The sequence below is a fragment of the Gossypium hirsutum genome, chromosome A09, assembly GCF_007990345.1.
Source record: "Gossypium hirsutum isolate 1008001.06 chromosome A09, Gossypium_hirsutum_v2.1, whole genome shotgun sequence".
Taxonomy (NCBI): domain Eukaryota; kingdom Viridiplantae; phylum Streptophyta; class Magnoliopsida; order Malvales; family Malvaceae; genus Gossypium; species Gossypium hirsutum.
This window is the reverse complement of record NC_053432.1, coordinates 945,899-958,495: the sequence shown is the minus strand read 5'-3', so window position 1 is coordinate 958,495 and position 12,597 is coordinate 945,899. Positions and strand designations below refer to the sequence as shown.

Here is a 12,597-nt window from a genome sequence, read left to right as displayed (position 1 = left end):
AGGTTACCATGTTTAAAATTTTAACATTTTTGTTAGTATTGTCATTTGTCGTTAAAGAAATAATAATTCTTACTATTTTAAAAGGTTGATGGTTAAATTCAATTTTTTAATAGGTTGAGGACACTAAATTTAACTAAAAAATAAAAACTAAATTAATAAAATAATATAAAGGATAAATTTATTATTAAGCTTTAAAATTAACACAACAAAACTAAAAATAGTTACTAGCCAAAAAATAAAGTTGAATAAGAATATTTAAGGTAAAAATACAATAAAACGCTCTATATCATATTTTGGATTGCATTTTGGCCCCTCTATTGAATAAATGAGTAAATTAGCCCATGTATGTTAGATGAGTGAGCAAAACAACCCCACCGTTAAAGTTGTATTGTTAAATGTTTGTTTTGGTGTTTATATATAAGGTCTAATAACAATTTTAACCCTTAACCTTTACACATTATTGGAAGTAAATTAATTTTTTTTAACAATATGGTTAAAGTGTCAAAAAGGCATTAGTAACAAATTTTAAAAAAAAAATCAATTAATCCCTTTTAAAGCTTAAAATTATTAAAAACATAAAAATTATAAAAATAAATTTATAAAAAATTTAAAATTATAATTTTTTTATTAAAAAATAACAATACCAACCCAATAAAAGAGGAGGTGTCAATTTTGTTTAAAATTGTATAACCATTAGTTTTTTAAAAAATAATTGTAGCTTTAGACCCCTAAAATTCATAAAATCCTAAATTAATATATTGTAAAATTATAGTTTTACACTCCCTAAATGCTAGAATTTTGATTTAGTTTTTATTTTTAAAAAATCACATAAATAAGACAATACAAAGATAAAATTACATTTTAACTCTCATATTCATATATAATTTAATCTCCAACCTCCTAAAACACTGAGAAACCGGTTGTTTTCCATTGATATCAACTTCAATGATTTTGCCTTTCCCGCATCCCCTATAAAAAGGACGCACAACAAACCAATGCCAATTAACTCCCATATAGCACCTTGGTTTTCCCCATCTCCTTCACAATAACTTGTTTGTTTGGCTTTCCACAACTCTCTTATTATCTTTCACAACAGGTTCTGTCCTTTTAGCGATGGGTCCATTTGGTTTTGCAGTATTTTTCATTGTAATTGAATTTTGGCAGGCGGTGAACGGAAGCAGATGCAATGTTTACAAAGGGAAATGGGTGTATGATGCTTCTGTTAACATTAATGGAAGACAAATAATAATGGTTGCCATTAACATTAATGGGAGACAATCAATAATGACAACCACCAACTTTGGAAAAGTGGCAAGGGATAATTTTTTTTTGGTCCTTGAGATAATGGGCTATTTATTGTTTGGTCCTTGAACCTCAACTATAAATAGGCCTTCTCATTTCTCATTTCAATTCATCCCAACCAATCTTTCTCTCTTAGTTTTCTCTCTTCTCCCATTTGAGAATTCTTAAGGAATTCTATTTGTTTGTAATATTTTCGAGATAGTAAAGTTATCATCTGGTGTTAGTGCCCGAGGACGTAGGTATAATTTACCAAACCTCGTTAAAACTCTTGTGTTCTTTCTTGTCCTATTTTTCTTTCAATATTTGAGGGTATAATAGTAGTATTTAATTGTGCTATTAAATTACTATAGAAGGGATATTCTGACTAAGGAAAGACTTGGTATTTAAGAGATCCATGTGATCCACCTCTCTTCCCTGGGAATTGAACTTTGTGTGATTTTTTTAGTACAATAATTTACACGCTTCCGACCCCATTGGAACAACAAGTGGTATCAAGAGCCGAAGGTTAATCGTAGTATGCTCTGTGGTTGCAGTTTAAACTGATCTTCCACATCAGAAAAGATTTTCTTAGGTATATTGAAAGATTATGGAGAAAACGGTCGGTGTAGGAGCTTCAACATCGTCCATGTGGACAAGACCGACAATTGCAAATGCAAGATTGGCCGTGGAGATCTTTGATGGCACAGGCCATTTTGGTATGTGGCAAAGTGAGGTTCTAGATGCCCTTTTTCAGCAGGGTCTAGACATTGCCATTGATGAAGAGAAACCAGATGATGTACAGGAGAAAGATTGGAAGGCGATCAATCGGTTGGCATGTGGCACAATTCGATCATGCCTTTCTCGAGAGCAGAGGTATGCTTTTTCAAAGGAGACTTCTGCAAATAAGTTGTGGGTGGCACTTGAAGAAAATTTTTGAAGAAAAACAGTCAAAATAAGCTCCACTTGAAGAAAAGACTGTTTCGCTTCACATACGTCCTAAGTACCACAATGAATGATCACATCACCAAATTTAATCAGTTAGTCACTGATTTGCTGAATATGGATGAGACATTCAAAGATGAAGATTTGGCTTTGATGCTGTTGGGGTCACTTCCTGAGGAGTTTGAGTTCCTAGAAACTACTCTACTTCATGGCAGGAGTGATATATCTCTGAGCGAAGTCTGTGCGGCCTTATACAGTTATGAACAGAGAAAGAAGGACAAACAGAAAAACTCAATCAGAGATACAGAAGCTTTAGTAGTCCGAGGTCGTTCATACACTCGGAAGAAAACTCAAAATGGGAGATTAAAGTCAAAGTCCAGACTCGGGAAAGATGAATGTGCCTTTTGTCATGAGAAAGGCCACTGGAAGAAAAATTGTCCAAAGCTGAAGAATAAGGGAAAAGCTGCTGTAGATGCTTATGTTGCAAAGCATGATACTAGTGACTCTGAACTATCACTGGTTGCATCATCATCGTCGTTCCATTCAGATGAGTGGATATTAGATTCGGGTTGTACCTATCATATGTCCCATAACCGGGAGTGGTTCTCTGATTTAGTAGAACTAAATGGAGGAGTTGTTTATATGGGCAATGACAATGCCTGTAAAACTGTTGGGATAGGTTCAATCCAATTAAAGAATCAAGATGGATCAACCAGAGTTCTGACTGATGTTCGGTATGTGCCCAGTTTGAAGAAAAATCTCATCTCATTGGGAGCCCTGGAATCAAATGGTTCAGTTGTTACTATGAGAGATGGGGTTTTGAAAGTGACATCTGGCGCACTTGTGATATTGAAGGGCATCAGGAAAAATAACTTGTATTACTACCAAGGTAGTACAGTTATTGGAGCAGTCGCTGCAGCTTCCGGTAACAAAGAATTGGACTCAATACAGTTGTGGCATATGAAGTTGGGACATGCCAGCGAAAAATCCTTGCAAATTCTGGCAAAGCAAGGATTGTTGAAAGGTGCAAAGGCTTGCAAATTAAAATTTTGCGAGCATTGTGTTCTTGGAAAGCAAAAGAGAGTGAAATTCGGTACTGCTATCCATAATACAAAAGGTATTTTGGAATATGTTCACTCAGATGTGTGGGGGCCTTCCAAGACACCTTCATTGGGAGGAAAGCACTACTTTGTTACTTTTGTTGATGACTTTTCCAGAAGAGTTTGGGTGTATACCATGAGAACTAAGGATGAAGTGCTTAGAGTTTTTCTTAAATGGAAAACTATGATCGAAAACCAGACTGGCAAGAAAATCAAGCGGCTTAGGACGGACAATGGAGGGGAATATAAAAGTGATCCGTTCTTCGATGTGTGCCAAGAGTATGGTATTGTTCGACACTTCACAGTTAGGGATACACCACAGCAAAATGGATTGGCAGAGCGTATGAATCGAACATTGCTGGAGAAAGTTCGATGTATGTTGTCCAATGCTAGGTTGGGCAAGCAATTTTGGGCTGAGGCTGTGACATACGCTGGCCATCTTGTTAATCGTTTGCCATCATCTGCATTAGAAAGAAAAACTCCTATGGAGGTATGGTCTGGAAAACCGGCTACAGATTATGATTCCTTACATGTGTTTGGATCCACTGTATATTACCATGTGAAGGAGTCAAAGTTAGATCCGAGGGCAAAGAAAGCTCTCTTTATGGGAATCACTTCTGGAGTGAAGAGATTTCGTCTTTGGTGCTTAAGCACAAAGAAAATGATCTGTAGCAGAGATGTTACCTTTGATGAATCTGCCACATTGAAAAAGGTAGCAGATAAAGATATTCAGACGAGCAATACTCCACAGCAGGTGGAGTGTACTCCAAAACAGGTGGAGTTTGAGCAGATGGGGATTTGCCCAGTTAATAAGTCTAATTCTCCAGCCACAATGGAGGAATTAGAGGTTGAAGAGGTTCTGACCCAAGAACCACTAAGTACACCAGAACCAGTTGCAGTTACAAGGCCACGGAGAGAAATTCGTAAACCTGCTCGATTTACTGATATGGTGGCCTACGCCCTTCCCGTTGTTGATGATATTCCTATCACTTATCAAGAAGCAATGCAAAGCTTAGAAAGTGATAAATGGAAAAGCGCCATGGATGAATAAATGCAGTCTCTCCGGAAGAACAATACTTGGGAGTTGGCGCAATTACCGAAAGGTAAAAGGGCAATCGGATGCAAGTGGGTATTCGCAAAGAAAGATGGATCTCCTAGCAAGAAGGATATTCGCTACAAGGCAAGATTGGTAGCTAAAGGCTACGCTCAGAAGGAGGAAATTGACTACAATGATGTATTTTCCCCTTTTGTGAAGCATTCCTCCATTAGAATTTGTTGGCCTTGGTAGCACAGTTGAATTTGGAGCTAGCTCAACTTGATGTTAAGACGACTTTCTTGCATGGTGAGTTAGAAGAGGAGATCTATATGACTCAGCCCGAAGGATACACAGATGCTGGTGGTAGAAATTGGGTTTGTAAGCTGAACAAATCGCTATATGGATTGAAGCAATCCCCGAGGCAGTGGTACAAGCGATTTGATAGCTTTATGAGAAGGCAGAAGTACACAAGAAGCAAATATGACAATTGTGTGTATTTGCAGAAGCTGTATGATGGATCTTTCATTTATCTACTCTTGTATGTTGATGATATGTTAATCGCTTCGAAGAGCCAAAAAGAGAGAGATAAGCTGAAGGCTCAGTTGAATCAAGAGTTCAAGATGAAAGATCTAGGTGAGGCCAATAAGATTCTTGGCATGGAGATAAGTAGAGATAGACAGAGAGGCAAGCTTTGTTTGAATCAGAAGCAATATCTGAAAAAGGTATTACAATGTTTTGGTGTAAATGAAAACACAAAACATGTAAGTACCCCACTTGCTTCTCATTTGAAACTTAGTGCTCAATTATCTCCGAAAACTGAAGAAGAAAGAGAATATATGGCGAAAGTCCCATATGCTAATGCAGTTGGGAGTTTGATGTATGCGATGGTGTGTACGAGGCCTGACATTTCACAAACTGTTGGAGTTGTGAGCAGGTATATGCATGATCCTGGAAAAGGACATTGGCAAGCTGTGAAATGGATTCTACGGTATCTTCGAAAAACCGTAGATGTTGGTTTAAATTTTGAACAGGATGAAGCACTTGGTCAGTTTGTAGTTGGATATGTTGATTCCGACTTTGCTGGTGATTTAGATAAACGTCGTTCAACTACGGGATATTTGTTTACTCTTGCGAAAGCCCTAGTGAGTTAGAAGTCTACCTTACAGTCTACAGTAGCTGTGTCTACTATAGAGGCAGAATATATGGCAGTTACAGAAGCTATTAAGGAGGCTATTTGGCTTAATGGATTGTTGAAAGACTTAGGAGTTGTTCAAAGTCACATAAGTTTATATTGTGACAGTCAGAGCGCTATTCATTTAGCGAAAAATCAAGTCTATCATTCAAGAACCAAGCATATCGACGTAAGATATCACTTTGTGCGGGAAGTCTTTGAAAAAGGAAAAATTCTACTTCAGAAGATTCCGACAGCAGATAATCCCGCAGATATGATGACCAAGGTGGTAACAACAATCAAGTTTAATCATTGTTTGAACTTGATTAACATCCTGAGAATTTGAGCACCTTCAGGTGTATGGCGCTCGAGAGCGCATTTGTAGGCACTACAAAAGATAGCTTTATCGAATTTGGGGAGTTGAAGGAAGTGTGTGAAGATGTGATTATCCTAATCAAATCTTCAAGGTGGAGATTGTTAACATTAATGGAAGACAATTAATAATGGTTGCCATTAACATTAATGGGAGACAATCAATAATGACAACCACCAACTTTGGAAAAGTGGCAAGGGATAATTTTTTTTGGTCCTTGAGATAATGGGCTATTTATTGTTTGGTCCTTGAACCTCAACTATAAATAGGCCTTCTCATTTCTCATTTCAATTCATCTCAACCAATCTTTCTCTCTTAGTTTTCTCTCTTCTCCCATTTGAGAATTCTTAAGGAATTCTATTTGTTTGTAATATTTTCGAGATAGTAAAGTTATCATCTGGTGTTAGTGCCCGAGGACGTAGGTATAATTTACCGAACCTCGTTAAAACTCTTGTGTTCTTTCTTGTCCTATTTTTCTTTCAATATTTGAGGGTATAATAGTAGTATTTAATTGTGCTATTAAATTACTATAGAATGGATATTCTGACTAAGGAAAGACTTGGTATTTAAGAGATCCATGTGATCCACCTCTCTTCCCTGGGAATTGAACTTTGTGTGATTTTTTTAATACAATAATTTACACGCTTCCGACCCTATTGGAACAACAGCTTCAACCCTCTTTACAATTTCACTGATTGCCCCTTCATACTTGAGCAGTTCAACTGCCAACACAATGGTCGACCCGATCATCTCTATCAAAAATTTAGATGGCAACCCACTGCATGCATTTTGCCAAGGTTTTTACCTTCCTTTTTCTTTTCTACAATTTCCTTTCAATTACTTGTCACTTATTTTTAGTGTTGGGAGAAGGTCGAACTCTCTTTGAAAAGAAACTTTTGAAGTGTTGTTTGCTCGATGGATCTCTTAACGAAAGATATTGGCCCATTTCGGAGTATTGTTTCTCGACTTACAGAGAGCCCTGAAGGGTTCACTGAGATAGAGAGCACCTAAATTGGTAGAGATGTGACTTGAAATACTTTCTGTTGCACCAACCAAGGCGCTCACACTCAATGAACCGTTCAGGACTATTTATGAAATAAGAAAATAAAACATTGACACAAGACAATATGTTAAGGGATCCACCGACATTCAAATAAACGACACATCAAAAACTTCTTTTGAAAAACCGACCTCCCTCAAACACTTCTATTTTAGAGATTTTGTTTCAATTTAATTAAATTTATCTTATTCTAGTATTTTTATTTACATTTAAATAAAAAAATTTACGCCATTTTTGTTTTATATTTGATAAAGCATTGTACCAAATGAGATTTTAAACATATAGATAAAGAATTATAGAATGGGTAATTGATTGATACAAACAAATTTTCATAATTTTCATTTTTTTTAATTTTTAAAGAAAATTAAAGTTAAATTGACGTAATTCTTTTTGTTAATATAATATGTAATATTGAGGTTGAATTTATTATTATATAAATTTAGAAAAGATCACTGTCATCCTTTTATTATTATATAATTGAGTGACTAAATGTGTAATATATTAAAAATTTTATCGTGCCACAACATCATGACATGATGAATTTGTTGGTAAAAGTACTATTGAGGCTATTGTACAAGAAGTTAGATTGCATTTTACCCTTCTATTTAAGAAACGGGCAAATTAATCTTTATACATTTGATCATAGAGCAAATTGGTCCTTCCTATTAAACTTTCATACATATGAATTGTTAAAAACTAGTGTGGTTGACGGATAATTAGACAGTGACAAGTGGTGTGTCATATGTACCTTATGTTGACATATAATGACCAATTTTTAACACGAGAAATGGATGGAATTTTTAACAAAATGATTATTTTGCTCTTTAGTCTAATGTACAGTGACTAATTTGCTCATTTTTTAGTAGAGGAAGCAAAATATAATCTGACTTCTAGTATAAAAACTTCCATGGTACTTTTATTTCAATTTATCTATTTTTAATCAAAGACATAAAAGAATAAAAATTTTAAAATTGAGCTGACAAAACGGTAGTGAAGTGTTTCTAAATAAATTAGCTAACTTGAAACTACCCTTTTATGTGATCACTTAATATAAACTGAAACAAAATAGCAGGGGCTTTGGCTATCTTCAATTACTTCTTCTTTTTTTAATGCAACCATCACCTTATAATTGAATTTGAACAAAGCAGGTTCAATGGCAGAGACTTTTTACAGAGATTTAGAGGGAAACGAATTATGTTTGTAGGTGACTCACTGAGTTCAAATCAATGGCTATCACTCGTATGTTTGCTTCATAAATCTGCCCCTCATGCCAAATACACCTCTCAAAGGATTGGAGGCCTCTCCACATTCAGCTTCCCAGTAATTTTTTTATTTCTTTGGTATATTACATCCTTAGTCACTTTAAATAAGAGTCATTCTTATTTTGGTCATTCTAAAATAATTTTTTTTAATTTGGCCATCTCTAAAATAAATTTGATCAAATTTATCACTCTACCGTTAAATGGTTATGGAAGACTATCAGTGCTTTACAAGAAAAAAAATGAGATGATCAAAATAGAAACGACCCCTATTTAAAGTGATTGGCTAATAGTTTACTCTAATTTTAGAGTGGGTAACATGGAAATGCACAATTAATCTTTCATTACCATTTAATGGTGAAATGACCAATTTGATCAATTTCAATTTTTAAAGTAACCAAATTAACCAAAAAAAAAATTGAGATGGCCAAAATAAGAACAAACAATATCTAAAGTGACTATTAGGGTAATTTACCAATTTATTTTTCTTATATAAGAGGATTCCATTCTCTTTCATTTCAGGCATATAGAGTTTCAATTATGTTGTCACGCAATGCGTTTCTTGTTGATATTATTAATGGAAAACACGGGCGAGTCCTAAAACTCAACTCAATTTGGGGTGGACAACTATGGAAAGGAGTTGATGTATTGATCTTTGACACTTGGCATTGGTGGCTCCACACCGGTCGAAAACAATCGTGAGTTGCTTTTATTTTTTCAATTAAATTTGACTCTTAATTTCTTAAAAAGATTTGAATTGCTGTTTTTTAAAATAAAAATACTCATTAAAATATTAAATTTTCAATCATAGCAAATCACATGTGCTTTATGTTTTTCTTTGAATTTTTATGAACTTATAATTCTTTTAATATTTTTTTAAATTTTAATATATTTATAATATTTAAATTATTTGTTGATGGGACATATAAGATAAATAGTATCATATCCGCATGGATTGTAACGCAAGTTGTCATATCAACATCGTTAAAATATTAATATTTTAGTCAATATTTCTGTTAAAAAAATAATTTGACTCGTTTTGAAAGAGTTAATTTTTTTTTCATTTTTAAAAAAATAAGGGTCAAATTGACAAAAAATAAATAAATATTAAGTATTAAATTCATCATTATGCCCAAATAAACATAAAGCTTTGAAAGAACATTGGTTGGATATGCTATTGCAGATGGGATTATGTCCAAGACAATAATGTAACTCACAAAGACATGAATCGCACGGTTGCATATGAGAAAGCATTAAGGACATGGGCGAGATGGGTGAACTTGAATGTGGATCCTGCCAAAACCAAGGTGTTTTTCCAAGGCGTCTCTCCCGATCATATGAAGTAAGCAATTTGTTTGTTAATTTTTGAATAACTAAGATCACATAGTTTAATTGCATTTTTCTCTCTCTACTAAAAAAAAGTAAATTAATCACTATATATTAAATCAAAGAATAAAATGATCCTTCGAAAATTTTCAACTATTTTTACGGTTAAAAACTGCTCCTTCTATGTCAATATAAGGTACATGTGATATATTACGTGTAATTATGTAGTTATTTTGTCAATGACACCTGTTTTAAACAATAAGAATTAATGAAATTTTAATAAAAAGGGTTTGTTTATTATTTGATTTGCCAATTTTTTAAATAAAAGAAGCAGTATGCAATCTGACTCTTAGTACAAGGGCATTCATGGTACTTTTACCAATAACGACTCGAATCAAATTAAGGTAAACTACGGTAGAGTTCACCCAACCTATTAATAAATTTCTTTTCTAGTCACCCAACTATGAAAAGTTACAAAATGATTACTTAACTATTCAATTATCTTTTTTGGTCACTGACTAACATAAAAAATGGAAGCACTCAAAAATCCAAAATAATTGGCTAACCAAAAAAGACAAAATTGAATAGCTGAGTGAACATTTTGTAATTTTTCATAATTGAGTGACATAAAAAAAATCATAGTTGGATGACTACTAATGTTGTTTACCCATCAAAGTATCACGCAAAAGATATAGGATTGACTTGGTCTTTGCTCTTGTTGTATCAGTTCCAAGGATTGGGTAGATAGAACAGCGAATACATGCGTAGGGGAAATACGCCCATTGTTAAGCGGAGAGTATCTGGCAGGTCCACATCCAGCTCAAGTTATTTTAAACAAAGTGTTGCGAAGTGTGTCAAAGCCAGTTCATCTGCTTGACATAACTGGCTTGTCCCAACAAAGAAAGGACGGTCACCCTTCAGTCTTTGGCTATAGAGGCCGCCACGGCATCGATTGTACACATTGGTGTCTCCCCGGAGTTCCTGATACATGGAATGAATTACTCTTTGCAGCTCTCATCCAAACTTAAGGAGCTTATTGTTCTAATCCAATAAATATAAAACATAAATATAGTGGACATTTATTGGAATTGCTATGCTGTTCAGTAGAAAATAATTATATGGACTTTGTTGTATTGAAAACGTATAATCCAATGAGAATATGCAGACCACCTAAATTTCACAATTTGCTCACAATTATGAAAATTTTAAGATTAATCAAAACGTGGAGAGGCAGGAATAAGATGCCCTTGTCCTAATGATAGAAATAATCTACTCCTTTAGTCACTCTAAAATTAAGTCATTATTATTTTGGTTACTCAATTTGTTTATTTTTGCTAATTTGGTCACATTGGTTAACGAAATTGATTAAACTAGTCCCTCAACTATTAATCCATCTCTTCCACAACTAAATCCAAAAGATTTTTTTTCATTATTCCTCTTTTTCATTTTTTTCTCTCTCCTCTTCTTTTATTCATCTTTACCCTTCTAACCTAAGAACCCTAGTTGCCTCCTCCTTTAACGATGTCATTATTGCTTCCATCAAATAACCATCTACCACTATTGTCATACCTTCACTGACTCTTATCCTGTAACCATCACTTGGCCAAACTCCCTTACAAACTTGACTCAAGCTTCATTCACTCACCATCACTATCATTTAAATCTAACTCACTGAACACTTCATTCGTCGACCACCACTGTTCATCATAATTGCTCACCACACTACCTATCTAAACCCTTATTTAGCCGGCAACAACTCCATACACTTGAACCCATGCAATAAACAAAGCAACAAACAGGGAGAAAGAAGCACCTTGGGTCTACTCAAGGTTCGGTTAATGAGCTCCATGCGATGGTTAAACGATCCAAATGGTGAAATAGTAGCCATAGACAAGTAGAAAGACATCTCAAAATTAAGCCATACCGGCGAAGGGATCAAGAAATTGGAGCACAAAAATTCTAAACCTTTGGGAGTGACCTCAAAATTTTTGAGGGTTTTTTTTTTTTAGAAATCTAATCTCATACATTTGAATAGGAGACTTAGAGATTCACTTTGGTGGTTTGGGATCGATCGTCTGATGCGAGAGAAAACGTCAGACAATCATGGCAGTCATGGTGAGAAGTGACGGATATGGGTAAGGTGAAGGAAGAAGAAGGAAAACAAGGAAATAGAGAGAAAGAAGAAATAGATGGGCCTTGAGCCTCTTTCAAGAGATGGGCCAGTTCCGAAAGGCTGAATGACCCCAAGGGAACATAAAAGGTTTGAATTATGTGCACCAGCTATAGGTTCCTTTGCGCAACCTGTGACACAAATAGAAAGAGTGAGTAAAAATCTTGATTCAATAATGCTAGCATCCAAGTCCTTAAGTCTTAGCTACAATTATTAGACTTTGTAATTTCATGCTTTGGATCTTAGTTTTGGGCATATACCTCAGTCAGTAGGTGAATTATTATGTTTTGAGTATATTTCCATGTGGACTTGTTATAATTGGCATGTTTGGTATGTTTTTGTTTGGGTCCATTGGATGCTTCTAAGTTGGATAAGTAAAGAAAATTCTCAAGTTGAAATGTATGTTTTACGGTTCACATTTTACTTGTCTAATGAATTTTTTATCTATTGTGTTAGTGAGCATGATTGAGACTTTATTTGACATGACATGTCAAAATGTTTGTGTTGGTTTGGTTGCATGTTATACATGTTTAGACACATTTAAAGACTCAATTGCATGACTTGCAATGCTTGTTTTCTGCATTTATGGGCATGTGTCTCAACACATCAAGAACATGTTTTGAGATCTCAAGAACATTTTCATGTAATTCATGCATTTCAATGGTACATGTCTCGAGACATGGCATGTTTGTCTTGAGACATAGAGTACCAAGTTTCAAGACACGGTGATATTGTCTGGAGACATAAAACATTGAAACTAAAATACCAAAAATTTAATTCAAAGTCTTGAGACATTGTGCATTGTCTTGATACTTAAGTCCAGAGACATGAGGGTTAAGTCTCGAGACATGAAACTTTGAAGTTAAAATTCAAAAATAA

The 12,597-nt window shown here is 34.6% G+C and overlaps 1 protein-coding gene across 1 annotated transcript; it reads left to right on the top strand.

Annotated features, from left to right (window-relative positions):
* Nucleotides 1-1,074: 1,074 nt before the first annotated feature.
* Nucleotides 1,075-10,731, top strand: LOC107890183 (protein trichome birefringence-like 43). Its single transcript, XM_016814678.2, has 7 exons — nt 1,075-1,221; nt 1,621-1,622; nt 6,572-6,700; nt 8,112-8,283; nt 8,745-8,920; nt 9,406-9,564; nt 10,276-10,731. Exons 1-7 carry the CDS (start codon nt 1,114-1,116, stop codon nt 10,574-10,576), a joined length of 1,047 nt encoding a protein of 348 aa, XP_016670167.1. The 5' UTR covers nt 1,075-1,113; the 3' UTR covers nt 10,577-10,731.
* The last annotated feature ends 1,866 nt before the right edge of the window (nt 10,732-12,597 follow it).

Excerpts from the sequence above, each read along its gene's own strand:
- LOC107890183 (XM_016814678.2), top strand. The coding sequence starts at position 1,114 with ATGGGTCCATTTGGTTTTGCAGTATTTTTCATTGTAATTGAATTTTGG. Across the intron at positions 6,701-8,111 it reads ACTGCATGCATTTTGCCAAG|GTTCAATGGCAGAGACTTTT; the intron begins GTTTTTACCTTC and ends TGAACAAAGCAG. Across the intron at positions 8,284-8,744 it reads TCTCCACATTCAGCTTCCCA|GCATATAGAGTTTCAATTAT; the intron begins GTAATTTTTTTA and ends CTTTCATTTCAG.